The sequence below is a fragment of the Rattus norvegicus genome, chromosome 2, assembly GCF_036323735.1.
Source record: "Rattus norvegicus strain BN/NHsdMcwi chromosome 2, GRCr8, whole genome shotgun sequence".
NCBI lineage: Eukaryota > Metazoa > Chordata > Mammalia > Rodentia > Muridae > Rattus > Rattus norvegicus.
The window spans coordinates 173,327,710-173,347,547 of NC_086020.1; the positions used below are offsets into that span (position 1 = coordinate 173,327,710).

A 19,838-nucleotide genomic window follows, 5' to 3' on the forward strand; every position below is an offset into this window, starting at 1 on the left:
CCAGAATCTTCTTGTCTGAATCCAGCCCTCCTACCTACGAACACGAGTATTGCTGGCCTTCAGTGACCAGGGTCGACAAGTACAGCTCCTCACTACTACAGGGGGGATGAAGAGCACAGATCCCACGCATGATGGCGAGTAAGGTTATCCCATCAGTGTCTCACTTGAGTGACAGTCCACTGAGTCAAGGCCAGCAGACGGCCATCATAATCCACCCATGGTGCTAACTATCATTCTTAGGCATGGGCCAATGGAAAAAAAAATACATTCAACTCTCCGAATCCTAACTTTATTCTTAGCTGGCTTCTAGCACATCAAAGAAAGCTGCTTAGCAAAAAGCAGTTGCCAGGGGAACCGTAAGCATCTGAAAATCAGAAGACTGCGCTGCACTCAGAAAGCCACAGGCAACCTTGGGAGTAGAAGGGGAATATTCTTCCCTCTACTCCTGAGGGGACAATGAGCTCCTCACCTACTAGTTTAAATTGCAGATGTCCCCGTGTATCTACTACAAGGGGCATGTGAACAGCCTGTGTACCTACTGAAGGCGCAGTCCCCTTCGGGGCACCACTAGAAGGTGCTGGAGCATTAGGAAGTAAAGCCTTGTAGAAGGAAACTGAGTCACCAGAGACATGCTCTTGAGGGGGTACTGGGACCCTGATCTTCCTTGTTCCTTTTTGTCCCCATGATACCATGAGATGAGCTCCTGGACCACATACTACCCATGATGCAGTGCTGCATTACCCCAGGACTCATGAAGGCACCGGGGCTGGGTGACTGAACTGAATCCTCTGAAACAGTGAGACAGAGGAGAGCTGAGGATCTCGGGCACTTCCCAGTCCTACGAAGCTGATGCACAGGACTCACATAGAATATACAAGTCTGCAGAAGGACTGTGGCCTCACTACTTCCCTCCCTGCACTCATCTCCGTTCCTTCAAATGCTCAGCCCCTTCCCGTTCCCTGCACCTCTCAATTCTGCAAACAAAGTTGCCATCAACTCTGTGACCCAGCTCTGTTCACAAATCCAGCCTTGGAAACATCTAAATGCGCACCTTCATGTCTACCTCTATCCCTGCCTTAGGCAGTCCCTTCACGTCCTGTCTGGACTCTAGCACAGGCTTTCCATTTTAACAGAGATTAAAACTGTGTAATACATATGTAACCGCCACTCACGCACATGCATGCACACCTTTACCACAGTATAAAGGCTTGTAAAACAAGCCACTTCCTGGAAGAAAACTCTTGTTACAGACTCTAGTGTATTACAGAGATGCATATACAATAAAGTAATGTCTGGATTGTTGTTGAAAACATTTGCATATCCTGTACAGAAGCCAGAGTTCCAAGTATTTTTCCTGATTCATTGATAAAATCATCCTAGGTCACATGTTAATTATTTATCTCATTTAAAGATAAGGCAGAATGTTAAATACACACGACTCATAAATAATGGAGACAAAATTTCAATTTGGACCAAGAGTTTCTAGGGCTGTTAGCCAGCATATTACCTTAATTCCCAGGTGTGTGTGTGTGTGTGTGTGTGTGTGCGTGTGTGTGTGTGTGTGTGTGTGTGTGTGTCTGTCTGTCTGTCTGACTGACTGTCTATCTGTCTATGTGTCTGACTGTCTTCCAGTATTGTAGTTTTTAAACGAACACAACATTAGCTGTTCACTGTTATAGAGCCTACTTTTCCACCTAACAATCTGTCCTGCAGAATGTCCCTCACATCACAGAAAGCTGTTTACATGGGCTCCAGGCTACAGAACATTTGATTGTTTTGAGTATGGCATAGCGGTCTGGCCTCCTACTCGTGGATAGTTGGGTTCTTTCCAGTCCCTCTCTACTGTAAACAACACAGCAGTGAACATCCTCGTGTGTGCATGTGGGTATGTAGCTATGTGTCTGTGTGCATGGATAGATGGATGGATGTACGTATGTGCGGTATGGAAGTATGAATACAGTTGTGGGCATAGCTCTAGAAACAGAATGACCAGGTCAACGCAATGGCCTTGATAAGGAGCACATCTCCCACTTGTTCTTGCCACCACCTCTCCCAACTCCACACTCTCCACAACACTACTGAGGCTGGTTCCTTCATATCCTGGCATGCTGCCCACTGACTTTAATGCTTAGGTCAGGGTGACAAGGCTCCCCTTCTTCAGCTTCTAAGACCAAGTGTGCCCGGGCTTCCTCTCACACCTCTTTGCCCTGTGAGCTCTGTTCTCCTCACCTCCATGTGCTCTGCCTGCACACTGCCAGCTTGAAGTGTAGCCAGGTCTTCAGGAGGAAGGAGGGAGGCTCCTAGGACTTTACAACACTCATGAACCTGCAAGACTCATGAGGCTTCTCCTCAACGTTCCATGAGTAGTTAGTGATGGCTCGGGGAGAGGAGACTGTTCAGTGTAGCTGCCTGAAAGTCGTGCAAGGACCTTGAGGGGTGCTGCTGATGTGAGTCACCGCTCCTGCGGGATGGACTTTTAGTCACCCATACTCGTGTAAGGAACCGTTCATACATGCCCATGTGTGGAGCCCCAGCAAACTCTAGTGGTCCACACTCTAGGCTTGGATAGATGTGTTTCTTTTGTTTGTCTTAGTGCCCTGTCTACAGCCATCAGGCAGACAAAGCCTCACAATACTCTTCCCTCTTGGACTCACCCTCAGAGCCTGTTGTGACACTGTGCCCTCCCTCCACTGGGCTCCCTTCCAGCCTGGAACACAATGGCTGAACCCCACTTCACACTGCAAACACAGTCTTTGCTGGCATCTTGTGAATGGCTGTACATTCTGTGTCTTTGGGTCTTACACATACAGTTCACCAAATATTACAGGTTCATAAATAAACAGAATTAGAAACATGGAATCCCATGATTTTTCTAGGAAGCAAAGTCATCTCAGCAGAATTCATTTCTGCTGATGATTCCTGAGAATTCTGTGGAGAGAGGGGAGGTGAGCTAATGCCTCAGCCCACACTTGGAAGTTTAGAAACTACAGGACTCACACAAGGAGAGATGTTTCCTGACACCGTGTACACGTTCCAAAAAGAGGAGGGGAGAAGGCAAGGCTTTCGTTATGGAGACCCATGAGTACCAAGGAACTTGCATCTCCTCAGCTCACAGGGGAAGGCACATATATAACCTTGTTAGCAATAGTGTGGTTTTCTAGGCTTTCCCTAAGCTGTACTTCTTCCCTGAGTCACATACTCCCCAGGGATGTAACTATTTTGTCAGAAAGCTGGCAGCCTTCATTAGCCAGGACTTGGTCCCAATGTCCCACAAAAAGGTTGCAGGACATTGGGACTCCTCCCTGTCGAGTGTGTTAGGAGGCATAGGCAGCTTGCTTTGGCACCTTTCCCTCACTCAGCCCCTTCCCCCATCAGCAGGGAAACCTAAGATGATCTAATCCTTTTCACTTATGGTTGACTGACTGGTTGAATTTTAATTAAAACTTGTTCACACCGGAATGTTATCTCAGCTAGAAGCTCAAACCTGACAATTGTGGAATTAAAAGCTGTCTCCCTGTTTAAATACATCTTCAGGCATCAGTAAATAAATGAATAAGTATTGGGGGAAATGGGTGGGGAGACCCCTTGTAATCACAGCAGAGCTCTTTAACTGGGCCAGAAGGAAACCTTAAAAAAAAAAAAAACCTGCCTGTGGGAGTCCCAGAAGGTGGGGACATTGTCCTTCCTCACCAAGCTACTCCCCACTGCCCAAGAGAGACAGTTCTCAGATGAGTCTGGGGAGCTACCAGAAGGAACAATAGTGGGGCCCTTCCTCCTGCCCCACACCTGGGAAGCGTAGAGCCAGGGTATACACGCAAGGCCATTGCCTGTCCCTCTGTGTCACTAGCTACTCCTAGTAATTCTGTTTGCTATCAAGTGCCTACCAGGCTTCCCACTCGAGCCTTCCTTCGCTGAGCTCGCTGAGCTCTTCTCTGTGAGAATTCCCTCTGGGCCACTGTCTGCAGACTTTAGATTCAGACCTTTCCACTTAATCGTTAATGATGGTTCTGTCGCACTTCCTCACTGATCCACCTATCTTATAGCCCGGCCCAGCCCTTGGCCTCTTACACAGATTCTCCCTGCCGCTGGCAGTGTGAGCACTGGAACACCTGTGTTTGGGAAAGCGGTTAGTACGTGTGAACCTAGTTTGTTTTATTTTGAGGTGTCGAGTCTTTCCTTTAGGGCAAAGCCCAAGTAATATGGATGGCCTGTCGACCAACAGTCATCCTACAAATGTTTCTAGCATGATGTCACCGTTTGGCCACTGGGAACAGACACAGAGCACAGGTCTCTCCACTGTGGAGCATGCCCTCCAACTTTTTTAAGTGCCCAGCAATTGTTTTAAAACAACACACATACAGGTAAGTGCAAGGGAGAAAGATAAATTAGATTCGAGGAAATGGGGTTTTAGACAATGACTGGACTCTGGTGTGGTCTAACTAGGCCTATGACTTTACCATGGACATCAGAAGCTACCACAGAGCACAGTGTAAACTGACTTGCCAAAAAAATCCATCGAGGCAGGAATGGCAAAGCAAGACTGTCCCCTCCACTCCTTGCAAAGACATTTCACTCCTGTTAGGTAAATGCATGAGCACTCACAAAAGCTGAAAACCACAAAGCAATTTAAGGTTGTCACCTGTGAATGGGGTGCCCTGAGTCCTCGTGGGGTGGCGACTGGTAAAGGTGGCGGTGTCCTCTCCGACACCAAATGGAGAAGGTGCCGCCTCCTCAGCAGGTGTGTCTGCCATGAGGGAGTCAAAGTCGTCATCCTCCTCCTCCTCCTCCGCTTTGCACTCCGTCCTCCCCTCGTCCGCATGTGTAAGAAGCGAGGGCTCAGAGGCGGGGACGCTCTGCTCCGTCAAGCCCTCCGTGCCAGAATCCAATTCTTGAATGATTTGGTCGTACTGTGCGATGAAATCTTCACCCTCTGTGCTGGCAACCGGTGAGTCTGACTGGGGTTCTGCCTCAAACGTGGGGACTGTCAACTCTGAGTCTGAGTCTAAAGCTACACCAGGCTCACTCTCTGGCTTCGCTTCTGAGAACATGTTCTGACACAGGTCTGAACTCTCCCTGCCGGGTTTCGACTCTGCCTCAGGATTGGGACTAAAGAGAGGTCCATTGCTCGTGGGGAGACTCTGGGCTTCAGGCTGGGCCTTGGGCTGAGCCTCAGCTGGTGGGTCTGTGGTAGCCCCCTGTGGCTCCCTGGTGTCCTCTGCATCCTTCTCAGCACATAGCCTATACACCATCACATCATCCTGGAAGTCTGACTCCTCAATGTAGGACCCCTTGAAGAGAAGGATGGCATTCTTCTTCATCTCTTGGATGTGTTTGGGGGGATCGATAGGTGCTGGTGGGGCTGGGGTCTCCACATCATCATAAGGCCCAGGGGAGCCCACATCAGCCCCTGAGGAGATACCAGTGTCATAGCTGTCATCCCATTCCAGCTCTGACTGGCTCTTGTCCTTTGTCTGCCCTGACGTCCTAATACACTGCTGTGAGAGTCTGGCCTCTGGGTGGGATGAGTTTTCTCGGCTCTCCTCTGACAGACTCTGCAGGAAGGTCTCAGGGTCCGGTGAGTCCCCATCATAGAGGGCTGACCACACTCTGCAGTCCCTCATGCAGTGGAGGATGTTGGTGTGGGCTTCCCACAGGTACTGCAGGTAGCTGATGTCCAGGGCTTTCCCGTATTCCACAATGCAGGCTGCTGGGGCAGGTTGGGGAGGAGGGGGAGGTGAGGAAGGCGAGCAGGGTGTTTCTGGCAGCGGCTGCTCCTCAGGACCTGTGTGAGGGCAGACAGCATCAGAGCGGTGGGAATGAGTGCACACAGTACCAAACCCGGTACCAGTTTAGGTCTAACAATGTTTAATTAAATTATTTCTGAATAATAAAATTCAACTAAGAGGAGAAGAGAGTGACGGAAACTGAAACCTCGCAAAAGATACAAAGAAAAGCTGGCTAGGTGCTGGTTATAGCCAACAGAGAACTGTTAGGTGATGCTGTGTGGTAACTAGACAGCCTGAGAGGCCATAAGGATGGTCCCCTCTGTCATGGTCAGCTTTGGAGACCACCTCCCATTTCCTGGCAACACCAGAAAAGTAAACACTAGCCTGTTCACTCCTCAGGACTCCTGGTCAAACAATGTATAACGCGTCTGGTCCCAGGTGGAGACATGGTGTTCTGATCTGCTCCAGAAATCAGAACTTTACATGCTATTGTTTCCTTCCTTGAGGGTTAATCTAAGTGGCCTGTCAATCACCCGGCCTTGATTCTACCTCACAGGACAGCTGATCTGTCTGAAGATGTGCTAAGGAGACGGGAAGGATAATTATCCTCTTAAAGAGATAGCGTGTTTGCCTTCCCAGAATCCTTCCCTTGTGTAGCTTCTTATGTAGCCCTTGCCATAGAGCCTACCAGCTTTCCTGAAGTGTTCAGAAAACTAACTTTCCTTCTTTTCTGTCTTTTCTTTTTTCCCTCTTGGACGCTAGCCCAAATCCTAGGCACCGTTTTCTTCAAACTGTGGGCTCCCTTACTCTTTCTCTAAAGACCCTACCACCACCCCCTGTCATGTGCTGCTGAGCCTCCGTGTATGACACCCATCTGCTGTGGAATCTGTTTTCTTGGACCCTAACTTGAAAGGCACGAGGCATGGCATCTCTCTCCCTCCTCCCCATCTCTCTCTCCCCATCAACTCCCAAGACGTACAGCTTGCCTATCCTGGTGTTTCTCCCTCAAATTTTAATAAAATTGTCTTTGTGTTTCCTCCTGAGTCCATTGCTAAATTCGTTTATTAACAAGACTAGGCACCAAAAACGAGGGGCTCTAGCTTCCCTCTAATATTAGTCACGGGAGAAATGAGAGTTGATGAGGACTAACTTCCTAGATGAGGAGATGACAGGCAATATTCCCAATGTGGAGCCTGCTACATTGTGTGATAACTTCAAAGTACCTTAATTTTAATTTTGTTTTTTATGGTAAAGTGAAGGCTGGTGATCATGAGTTTGATAACCAGGTTCTCTGGTAGAAAAATCCTGGGTTTCTAGGAAAGGCAATTAACTCACTCCACCTTGTTGGCATCAATCAGGATGTTGACACATATCAAATGCTCTCTTGAAGTCAAGTCTCAGTCAAGCCAAAACAGAGAAAGTATCCTGTGTTTGAAGGCAACTGACTTCATGTTACAAATTTCAACAGCATCACTGAAATAGTCGTGAAAACACCTGTTTTAAAGTTTGTGATTTCCCAGCAAAGAAAATGTTTAGAAAAGACTGACTTAGAGAAAACCATGCCTTCTACCATGTCTTAAACGTCTCAAATATTGTAAGAGCTTTATCATTGACATGAGAGTTAGCGATCCTATCTGATGGATACTGTTTTCTCCACTTGCTCATAGATGGAGGAACACCCACCCCCGGCTGTGGCAGGGCCATGGGTGATCCAAGCACTGGCCTGCTCTGGAGCCTTTCCACCCTCCAGTGCCATGTCTTTGTGAGCTCTGTGCCCCTTCATAATGGAATCTCTACCAGACTGGGTCAGGCTTGAGCCTTTGAAAGCGTAGATGAAGCCCAGTAAAACAGACAGACACATGTCCCCTTGTTTACCATTTTACTGTTAGAAGTTTAGTGTCACTCTTCCTTTACACTTCAAGAGAAAAGACATCGAACTATTCCTGGGAATAGTTCCTGAGCAGTGGCTACATGCTGGCAAAGCCTAAGGGCCCTGTGTGCCTGAACTCATGCATCCTTGGACCAGTCCTTTGTCACAAAAAAGGGGAAAGGTTTGGGACTATTAAGAATTTCCCCCCAAAAGGTAGTAAGACCAGAGTCCTAGCTGGCAACTGCCACGCAGTAATTCTGCCAGCTCGCCACAGAGCCCACCCACTGGGACGTGTATCTGTTGCAACTCTAGAGGCAGGACGCAGAACAAACATGGTGGTCAGAGAAGCTGCTCGACACATAACCTTGAACAACTCGTTTCTCCTCCCTCACTTTCTCCATCTGCAAATGGCAGCACTACCTTCTCCCTGCCCTTAAATGTGACTGCACAGAGAAAACGTTTTGGGAAATCATGTTTAACCTGAATTTCGAATTTTGGAAATTAAAAACCAGGTCTGCCTTGGTTACAGACTCAACCTATAACTCACTTAGAAGACATGTTAGTACACATTTTCCTATTTGGGCTCTGAAGATACCAGTAGAAAGGACATGTAAGGTAAAAGTCTGTAAGAAATGACTAGGCAAAGACAGGTGCTTCGGTGAATACTAACCGCAGAGTCTATAACGCCATAAGAACAGGAAAAGGCTCCTACTATTCTTTAACCCCAGTTATTTTGTCTACCCAAAGAGACATGTCTTGTCAGGAGAGATGGAGTGGCATCATGTTTAAAGACCATTCCTAACGTGTTCCCACCTGAGCCATCATGCATACACTTGGACCAGAGAATATAATCCCTTTCTTGGTTTCCAAGCGTCAGAGTGATGCCACTGGCACAACAGACAGGGGTCAAGGCAAGCAGCTTGGCCGCAGACACGGAGTAACAGTCTCTCTCCTTCACAGCCCACCTTTGACTCAGCATCATGTGATTGCAGGGGACCAGATACCTGAAATGACAAAGAACCAGCTTTCAGTGTCTCTGCAATGCCCTCCCACCACTACCAGAAGGATACGATAAAAGGACTGGAACTAGTCATGAGCAGGGGAAGACTCCTCCTCTTCCCACCCAGCACACTGGCCTCTGGCTATCCACCGCCTTGCTTAAAAGGATGCTAAGAGCAGCTTCTTCCTTCCAACAAAACTGTTCTCTCGATACACTTCTAGACCTCTCTACAAGCTTCCTCACCTCATTTCTCTCTTTACCCCTATGCCTTTAAGTCCACTGCCACCTCCCCCTGGAGTGAGCCTTCCCACTCCTCTGCCTGACAATTCCTTACCATGGAAGCACCACACTCCCTAGGGAGACCTCCTGGACCCAATGGGACGGTGGAGCCCTTCTTCCCCTCCACATGTACCTGGAAGCATTACTATTCCCGCATGACAAATATGTCTGATCTTCCTACTCAGCAAATGTATTGCCAGAGCAAGGACTGCTTCAGCAGTTTTGTCTTATGATCCCTGACTCTAAATTAAGAGGCTATAAGTGAAGGTGGCAAATCTCTCTACACCTTCTCCTGTTCTCCATGGCCATGAGGGAAAATGATGCCTGACAGCTCAGTGGGGAGCCCTGGACCCAGTTGCACGGGTTGACTGGTGACTGAAAGCATCGTCATGTTAACACGAGCCCAGGGAAGAGAACGGTCTGGTTGTGCTTCAGACACAGTGGAGCACATTAGCGAGCTTTATGGGTAGAATGGGCATGTTTAGTGCCTGCCTGTCCTAAAAAGAAACACCACACTAGTCATTTCAACAAGGATGGACCGAGTAGATTGAAGGACCCAATACTGGGGCCAATTTCACAGTAGCCTAAGCACCCATCTGAGCAAGCACAAGCTTTAAATAAGCCAGAATGTGCTCTACTGCCTAATACAGCTCCTGGGAAAGAGGCAGCACAAAGGCAAGCAATCTGTGGCTGAAGAGCCTGTGGAAAAGACAAAAAATACAGCTTTCAGGCCATGTTTAGGACTTGGCGACCGTGGGCGGCTCCCCCACATCTCCCACTGATTCCAATGAAGGAGACCTAAGTTTGTTCCAACAGCCCATCTGCTGCAAGGAGCCTGAGTCAGGGAGAAAAACATGGGGGTCCCTTGATCCACTCTAAGTGATCGCTTCAAGAGCACTCAGCAGGTATGCGTACTTTAAATTCCTAGTGTAGCTAGGGAAGAGGGTCCTATCTCCTACCTAATGCCTTCCACCCTCATGGGCACACCCACTGCTGATCTAAGGGTCAGATTCACCCCATCAGTCACCTCTGGTGTGGCAGCATCTAACTTCATAAGCTGTTTCTTGGAAGCAACAAGAACAAAGGAGCAGAGAGGGAGGGAAGTACTGGGAAGAAGACTGGTTTGCTCAGATGCGTTGGAGACCTGTGTCTGGAACCTTACAGGGTGAGGGCAGGATGATATGGGTGGAAAATAAAGACATCCTTCCTCACAAGGGCTGTCTGCATAGAGACGCCTGGGAAAGTGGGTGACGGAGGGGAGAGAAGCATCCCCACCTCTGTCTGAGCACTGAAATTCAGAGAGAATCACAGGTAATCCAGCTGCCCCAGTACGTCAGGGCAGCTGTATGGAGGGGCTAGCACAGGAAGGCAGACACAGGCAACCATAGCCCAGGATACAATGGGAGTAAGGCAGCAGCCATCTAGAAAAAGGGCCAGGGCAGGGGAAATGGCACAGCAGACACCAAATGATAACTGTGGGAGAAAGATGTGCTCAAGAATGCATATAAATAAGAGTCCTCGCTCGGGGACGGAATGGCTGCCCTTTCACAAGAGACTATGGTCTGATATGAGGTAGCAAGGATACCAGCAAGGAAACCTATCCTGCGGCACTGACACGATCCCTTCTGTTCCCAGCCTAGTGAGGCCCACAGCCATGCAGTGATGTCTACAGCCATGCAGATTACACACGACTGTATGCTCACTTGAATCATTAACTACCCATGGAATCAACACTTTATAGACAGCATGAACTTGATGCCTGTTTGCATCTCAAACCAACTTAAATTGATACACATGCCTCTACTCTTTGTTTTTAATAGTGTTTTTTTAAAAAAAATGGAACACTGGATCAAAGCTAATAAAGCTATTTATCACATACTACCAGTGGATTGCTTGAAATAATCTTAGAAGAAAGAGAAGACAATGTACAACTTTGAAAGTGCACGTTCTCAGCAGAAGCAGGGAGACCCCTGTTGGTTTAAGCAGAGGCTCTATGGGTGGAGATGGGGACAGTCACCCCAATGGGCGACCTCCCTAGCACTCCCAGCTGCTGTTCCTTTGTTTTTTGTCTTTTTTAAATTAAGGGTGAGAAGGCACACCATGCCTAAGCCCTGTGTCCAGCCATCATTTTGAGAGATTGGGAACAGAACATAGGCTAAAAGCGTCTCAAACAATAAACCTAATATACTGTGGTTGTTGCTAGAAGAAAGACCCATAGGCATTCAGTACGGGTATTTTTCATTAAGCCATCTTTTGACTATATCATACTTAATTTTGCTTGGAGATTTTATTTAAATTAGGAAGTAATAATTACAGACCTCTGCACATGTTTACTGACTGACAGAAGTGCTATGTTTCCCAGGATGGCCTCCAGGTCATGATCTCCCTGCTTCAGGCTCATGAGTACTGGGATTATAGGTCTATAATGTCACACACAGCTCACAGATTAAGAAGTACTGTGCTTAAGTATCCAGATTAAGTAATTCTGCAGTATTCCGGGTGTGGGGGGGGAGTCCACTTACCTGTGCACTTACGTGTGTGTGTGTGTGTGTGTGTGTGTGTGTGTGTGTGTGTGTGTAAGCACACAAATATTTTCATTACTTCCTCAACCCTCTACCACCTTCTACTGGGTATCATTCATTAAAATAAACTATCAACAAAAACAAAGAAAGGAAAGGAAAGGAGCTTTGGAGGAAGGCATGGGCTGCAGAGCAGGAGGAGGTGTGGGAGGTAGAGATGACCAAGATATATGCATGAATGAAACACTCAAAGAAGAAATTTAAAAAAAAAAAACAGGCCATCATTCAATCTAGCCAGTGAGTAACGAGTAGTGACCCAGCGCACACACTGCTCACTGCTGCACTGGCAAGGAAACAACCCAATCAAAAGGCAGAGACCAGGAACTGAAGCAGCCACCCCAGACAGAAGACTGTGAGCAGGCAAGTGGGCTTCCAAAGACCTTCACGGCTAACCATAGCTCTGCCATGTTTCTCCTGTTCACCTCTCCCTGGTTGGCTGTCCACCTCTGCCACTGTCCACTAGCTACTTTGCAAGACAGAGTATTCCTGAATACTCTCTCTTCAAGTAAAACTGTCCCTATCTGGACACAACAGGCTCACAAACCTGATGAAAGACACTAAGAGGAACATTGAGAAATGGCAACCCAGGCACAAGCAATTGATTTTCCCCACAACTGGGATATTCCTGGAGCACAGGGTCTGTCGCACCACTGCCTCCCAGTCTGTGCTTAGCTTCTCACGGGTGCGCACACCAAGTGGGCCATTTCTCCTGGGTTTCCTGCTCATTGACCTTTCCTCTCTTTGAGAGTCTCTCATCTCAGACACTTGGCCAAAGGAGAAGTCTGCATCAGTTATGAATAGAACACTACTCTGAGGTATCGACACTTAGGAGCACTTAAGGCACAACAGACGGAGATACAGTGGCTTATTTAACATCTTCTTTAGGAGGGATCCACATAGCCTATGCTGCTCACCGCTCGAAAAGCTTCTCAGGTATAAACAACTGCACAGCGGGCAAAAATGAAAGGGGCAGATTATAATCTACTTCTATACTCTTTCAAATGCCTAGAAGAATAAAGGTCTTTGTTGCCCTTGCTTCGGGAACAGACTCTTAATCAGAAAAGACATTATTTTTCATGAGCTTAAAATATATATTCTAGAAGGTTCCCATTCTTTAAGTGTATGTAGTACCCCACACTGCTTCAAAATGTTTTTGTGGATATCACCTCAATTGTTCCTCTCAATAATCCTACGAGGTAGCATATTCCAGAAGTAGGACAGAAAAGTCCGCAGCTCAGAGGGAGGAGAGGGAGCCAGAGGCCTACACGGGTCTCCTCAGGCGCTTCCTTCCGGCATTCCACCAGGAAGTGGAGTGGGAAATAGGAAGTACGCAGTAAAGAACAATTGGACTGCACTGCCATCTTCCTCTCCACGGTCAAGCTGTTTGTACCTCAGACTTGGCACCCCCTTCTCCTTCTGCTTAGAAATTGTAAAGCCAGCTAGCCCTAGTGTGGCCATGGGCACACTCAGACACAGGTTCACTTCTCACTTTCATAAGGTCCAGGCCTGCCTCTCAGATGCAGCCATGTTTAGCACCACTGCTGAGGGCAGATCTGAATGCTGTGAGCAGACAAAAAGGGACCAGAGCGCAGCTTGTAAGGCTCACCCTGCAAGCAAAGCTGCCCCACTCTGGCCTTGGTGACCGACAGTGAGGAAGCGATGGACCTCGGACCTGGTCAGGCTGCCTGGTCAGGACACACACGCACACACACACACACACACACACACACACACACACAGAGACAGACAGACAGACAGACAGACAGACAGACAGACAGACAGACAGACACTTTATCCCTGCTGTCAGTGGAGCAGCATTTAGGAATTTAACATTTAAATGCAATCAAGCTTTGCCTACCTTCAGTGAGAGCCTGGGTCTGAGCAGTAAAAAGAGCTTTGCCAAGTTGTTGGTCTGGGTTTCAGGCCCTGCTAATGCATTCTGTCCTGACTGTAGATACTTGCTGAGAGGCTGAAGTAATCCTTTTACAACAGACTACCAGCTGTGTCCTTATGATCGGATTTGTTCTCTGCTAATGCCTTAAGATTAGTTACTGATGACCTGATTTAAACCCCAAAAGTTCAAAAAACACTGTTTTACTTAAAAATCTTATAAATGATAGTCTCCCTTAAAGCAACAATCTATAAGGCCCTCCATGGTGTGCCACCAAGTCTTTCAAGACCTGGATTTAATTCCCCGCCGGTGGGATGCTATATTCCCATCAACTATCCCTCCTGCCAGTGATGCTCCAACTCCAGTGGAATCCCAGGATCTTCTAGACTAGGGCTTCTCACCCTTCCTAACACTGTGCCCCTTAATACAGCTCCTCACGTGGTGGTGACCCCCAACCATAACACTGTCTCATTGCTGCTTCACAACTGTAATTCTGCCACCGTTATGAATTGTAGTGTAAACGTCTGACATTCAGGATATCTGAGATGCAACTTGGGGATTGCGACCCACAGGTTGAAAACCCACCACTCTAGAGCATTTGTTAAGACACAGCTCACAGGCCTTGCCTACAGGGCTTCTGATTCACCAGGTTCTGGGGGAATCTGCACTTCTGACAAGACCCAGGCATTCCCAGAAAGTCCCATCAGTGAACTTGGATTCACCTCAGTAACCACCCCCCCTCCCACCTCCATCCTTCCCCACCTCATTCCCCCTCTGTATACACATTTATACACGTGGAGGTCAGAGGTCAACTTCATAGATCATTCCCCAGGCAACATCTACCTTGTTTATGTTGACACATGGTCTCTCACGGGTCTGGGATTAGACTGTTATCTGTATGGCTGGACAGTGAACTCCAGAGCTCCTGTCTCTACCTCCCCCGCACTGGGATTGCAAGCAGACACCACCACACCCATGGGTTCTGGGCATCAAATTCATGTCCTTGTGCTTGCAACACAAGCTCTATCAAAGGAGCTGTGCTCCCAGCTCCTTTCAGTGATTTCTACCCAAGTCATACCAAAACCCAGTGTGGACTAGAGAAAGCCCAGGTCTACCTCTGGCCCTGTTCTCAAGTTCACAGGTCCTTATGGAGGAGGGGTACACTCAAGGGTATCCTGGCTGACTTCCTGCACTCTAACTGCTGGCCACCCACCTCTCAGAGTGGAGATCCTCAGGCCAGGCCTCACCCTTCTGCTACCAAGGCTTTGCACTCCTCCATGCCCTACCCATGAGAAAGCACAGCCCTGTGTCTATACACCAGCCCGCTTAGGCGATCACAGAATTCTGTGTCTATACACCAGCCCGCTTAGGCGCTGACAGCACAACCCAACCCAGTTCTATGGGAAGGTAACATTGGCCTGTCTCTGCTCTATGTGGAGCAATTACAAAGGAGATGGCCAGATACTTTTGCTCCAGCTGTCTTCTCATGGGGACCTCAGTTCTATGGCCCCTCCTTACACACCCTGCAGCTCATGTCAGGATGGGTCTCACTGGAGGAGTACGTTCCAAAAATTAGGATTTGGGTTCAGCACAAAGGAGGAAAGGCAATCACAGGGGTGCTAGCCTGCTAACAAACCACACGTTAGCAATGAAGCGAGGTCATTTTCCTTCGTGGAAACACAGGTTTCCGTGGGTGGGAGAGAGGGGAGAAGGCAGAACTGGGGACTGCTGAGCCTGCTGCCTAACTAACAAGGTCAGACCATCTTAGCTGCTGAGACTCCCATCCTCAAGCAGCAACATTTTGTCCCCCACCTTGCCCCTTCTCTGCTCCCTGCTGTCCTCACAGCTGGAGCGCACTGACTGGACAGTCGCAGAGTAATGTTACTAAAGAAAAGGCTGAAGATTATATTCAAGTGTTTTATACTTTTAAAAGTTGTTTTTTAATAACAGGGGTCCCTTAAGAGGGCACCCCCCAAAAGGGTACCTCAGGAGAATGAAGTTCAGTCGTGACCCCAACGAGTTTTAATACTTGCAAACTTTTCCAACGTTCTCCTTATTGTTTTCAGGGACACATTTATAATATAATACAAATGCCCTCACTAAAAACTTTCCGTAATAAAACAAATTTACCTTTGGTAAATAACACCAAAAAGATTAAATTGGCTCTCTTAATAATGTTCTTCCTCAGAGGCATGGCCCTTGTTTCATTTACACTGCCAAAGTGAAACACAACAGTGGTGGTACAGAGGAAACGTTTCTTTCACGAGAACAAAATGACGGGAACTCACCTTAAAACGAGCTGTAACATCACATCTTCACAGTGTAAACCGATGAGAGTTCTGAACAGCGCCAATGACACCACACAAAGCTGGAGACAACATACGGGCCGTGTCAGTGTCACGCAGGTAACTCCACCCCCAACAGGTGATGAAAAACTCAGAATTACAGAACAAAATGGTCTCTCTATCCCTGGCAGTTTTCATAAAACACACATTGCTGCCAGGAACAAATCTATTCAGTAGACCAGTTCCCTGGGGGAAGAGTTGGCTAGGAACCCAGGGCCAGCCTGAGAGATGCTGGTGTTTATATTGTGAATCTGAAAAGATCCGGATAACAAGAGTGTGCCCCTCCAACTCCCGACACACACACAATCTTCCCCACTTCCTCTTCAGAGCACTTACTGTCCTAAGTGTCTTCAAGTATGATACTGGTTATTAACGGTACCGGGCTCACTGGGAAGTACTTATAACCTAGCCAGCTCTCTCCAGAGTTTGCGGCTCCAAGCCTCAATTTCTCTCTTGCTATTGGGGCAAATTTTCTCCTTGGCTCCATTTTCTGTTACTGCCTCTGAGTATGAAAATCTACCTCCCTAAGGAGTTCACTCAAAAAAAAAAATGAATTTTCTTTTACAAACACATGAATTCTTTCAATCTCTATTCCCTAAAAAGGAATAATCAGAGGAAATGTCCAATTATAAAACCACTGTAGCTTCTGTATCGTAGGCTGTTGTCAATCTACCAGGCCATTTAAGTAGATTAGACCCTTGTTTGTCATAGAGGAAAGTAAACACCAGTTTGTATTCTAGGCAGAATGAACTTATACCAGCAAAGGTATTGTTAAGAAATAGCTGTCTTTGACCTGGCTTCAAACATCTCCTTTTCTCAGGGTGGTGACAGGCTTAGGTAGTCAGACACAGCACACTTCCTCCCATTCAGGGCACTGTGCTCCCTGTGGTGGTTTGAATAGATGTGTTTGAATGCCTGGCCCTTAGGGAGTGGCCATTAGGAGGCATGGCCTTATTGGAGTAGGTGTGGCCTTACTGGAGGAAGTGTGTCACCGTCGGGGTGGGCTTTGAGGTATCCTGTACTTAATCTATGCCCAGAGTGACAGTCTCCTCCTGTTGCTTGTGGATCAAAATGTAGAACTCTCAGCTGCTTCTCCAGCACCACGTCTGTCTGCAAGCTGCCATGCTTCCTACCTGATGATAATAGACTAAACCTCTGAACCTGTAAGCCAGCCACAATTAAACTTATAAGAGTTGCTTTGGTCATGGTGACTATTCACAGCAATAAAACCCTAAGACCTCCCCTTACCTGGTTCGATTACCTGGAATGCCTTTTCCTGCCTCCTCTGAGACTTAGCCTAGCATCACCTCTCTCTGAGAACCCTTTCTGTTCTTTCTCACAACACAGCCACCCAACACGTTTTCAGTCTCAAATCTTGCTTATCCATTGCCATAGTAACCCTTGCCAATCACTGTCAAGGTGCTTGGCAAGGTGCGTGTTCTTTTAATAACTGAGTTGTAGGAGTTCTTTATTCTATGTACAAGTATTTTATAGGATTTAAAACTTTCCAACTATCCTGTGGATTGTCTTCTCAAATTTTCAGATTTGTTTGTTATTTGAAACTATTACGATTGTATATGCGTGCATGGTGTGTGTGGGCACACATTCCACTGTGTACATGTAGACGTAACAGAACAGCTTAGTGGACTGGGTCCTCCCCTCCACCATTAGGTGGCTTCCATGAACTGAATTCAGGTAACCAGCTTTGCATAGTGAGGACCTCCACCGGCTGAGGCATCTCACTGGATCTTCATTTAGACTTGTTTCTGAGATACGGTCTCGCTCTGTAACCCAGGCTGGCTTTCAATGTGATACTTCTGCCTCGGTTTCCAGAATGCTAGGCTCATGGGCTGTGTGTCCACCCACTACACCTCCTTTCCATTTCTTAGTATCCTTAAAACACTAAGGAGCTTCACCTGAATGTGTCTAGTTTTGTCTAATTTTTCTTTTGTTGCCCGTGTTTTTGGTGTCATCTTAGAAGTAGTTTCTAACCATGCATGACTACACAGTTTTTCTCATTTTCTTTAAACCTTGAGTCATTTTGAGTCAATTTTATCGTATGAGTTAGCAATTCAATTTCATTCTTTTTTCTCATGGCCTCTTTTTCTTTAGTTGTTTTATATATATATATATATATATATATATATATATATATATACACACACACACATGCACACAAACACACATGCACAAGTGTGCATGTGTTTCCAAACACGTTTAGCCCATATAATGTTCCATATATGTGGTCTCAGGGCCAGTTTTTCATAGATTGATTCCTAGTTGTCTCTTTTCCAAATGTGTTGTGGTCATTTTGGGAACTTTGGGTTTCTGTGTGAATTTTAGAATCAGCCTATCAATCTCAACAAAGGCTAATTAGTTTTTTAGTGAAAGAATTCAAACTGTAGATCAGTTTGGGTAATACTTTAAGAGTAGCAATATCAAGTCTTCCAGCCCATGAACATAGAATGTTTTCCCACTTATTTAATTCTTTGATTTCTTCCACAAACATTTGTAATTTTGCACTATGTTTTACACTGCTTTTGTGACATTCCTTCCCAATTATTTTATTACTTTTGACATGATTGTAAATGATCTTAATTTGATTTTTACCTGGCTCACAGTGAAGCTTAGTGTTAATTGCCAACTTGACAGAATCTAAAATCACCTGGGAGATAAACCTCTGGGTGTGTGTGTGTGTGTGTGTGTGTGTGTGTGTGTGTGTGTGTGTGTGAGATGTATGTAGATATGTGGGTGCGGGTATCATAATAAGCTTGATTGCTATTGGAGACCCATCTTAAGTGTGGGCCACAGGCCAGGGAACTTAAACCTAATCTCAACATGCATGCAGTTACCCCTCTCTGTTCCTAATGTGGAGGTGACTGTGACAGCCACTTCAGGCTCCTGCTGCCTGGGCATCCTACCATGACGACCTCTACTTTGAGATGTAAGCTAAAGTCAACCCTTCCTCCTTCAAGCAACTGTCTTTGTCAGAACATTTTATCACAGTAACAGAAAAAGAAGCGTTAAAACCCTCACTATCACATAAAAATAGAATTGATTTTACACAAAAATTGTCTTTTTTGCGGCCCTCTGAATCATTATGAGTTCTAATGGTTTGTTTTAGCTCATTCCTTAGATTTTTTGTTTGTTTGTTTGCATAGAAGATCAGGTCATCTAAAAAGAAGGCAGCTTTAATTTAATCTGGGTCTTTGTTTGCTTAATTATATAAACAGAAGCACCGCGCTTAAATAATTAATAAGCACACTCTTACCTTAAGGGAACACTTTCTCTTCTAAGTTTTAGTTCTGAGTTTTTGTAGATCCCCCCCTCGGCTTAAGGCAGTCCCCACTATTCTGCTTCGTTGTATCTGGAAATCATCCCTCTCCTCTCGGGTTCTGTAAGCTTGACTATGCTTTCCTATCCACCTCAGACGAGTGGTTCGTGGTTTGGTTGCTGGCTGGAACAGCTTTATGCTGCTGAGTGTAACACCTTCAAGGGTCATCCATGTTTGTAGCCACTCAAAGGCGCCTCCCCTTTCCCTTGTAATGTCTCGATCGGCTGGTATTCATGAGTATGTTGTTTATCGTGTGCACATCCCTACATACCTGTGGATTCCTCAAAGGTCTGTCAATGCTGTTTTTAACTTAGACTCACTGTAACCAGACAGACTGCATGAGGTCAATGCTTTTACATCCTCTAGCCTTGTTGTCGGTTTGGCCTGTGCCTTCCTTGGAGAAGGCTGACCGTGCACCCTGCTGCTGTCAGGTTAACTGTTAAATGGGATTTTTTTTTCCTAGTGTAACACTTTAATTTCCTTAATTTTTTCATATAGTTTTTCTTTATTGGGACAGTGCCCTGATATGTGTGCCAAGTTAGCCTCAGGTTTGCAAACTTTCTGCCTCAGTCTCCTAAGTGCTGGATTACAGACCTCTGCCACCATTCGTGCTTCTTAGCTGTACACATATATTATAAATACACACAATACATGTACTTATGTATGATATATGTGTGTTATATATAATATATGCAAATATATGTTATGTATAATATATGCAAAATATGTGTAAAATAGTGTGTGTGTCTGTGTGTATGTGTCTGTGTGTGTGTGTCTGTGTATGTGTGTGTGTGTCTGTGTAATGTGTGTGTGT

General features: G+C 46.4%; 1 protein-coding gene across 3 annotated transcripts in view; it reads right to left on the reverse strand.

The window, feature by feature from the left end:
• Fhip1a (FHF complex subunit HOOK interacting protein 1A) overlaps positions 1-19,838 on the reverse strand; it is a 170,263-nt gene that overhangs the window by 8,458 nt on the left and 141,967 nt on the right. For all 3 annotated transcript variants that reach the window (XM_039102756.2, XM_039102754.2, NM_001134592.1), the window contains 3 exon segments: positions 15,634-15,713; positions 8,410-8,600; positions 4,640-5,782 (listed from right to left, as the gene is read on the reverse strand). In XM_039102756.2, coding sequence (XP_038958684.1) covers positions 4,640-5,782; positions 8,410-8,600; positions 15,634-15,713 — 1,414 coding nt within the window.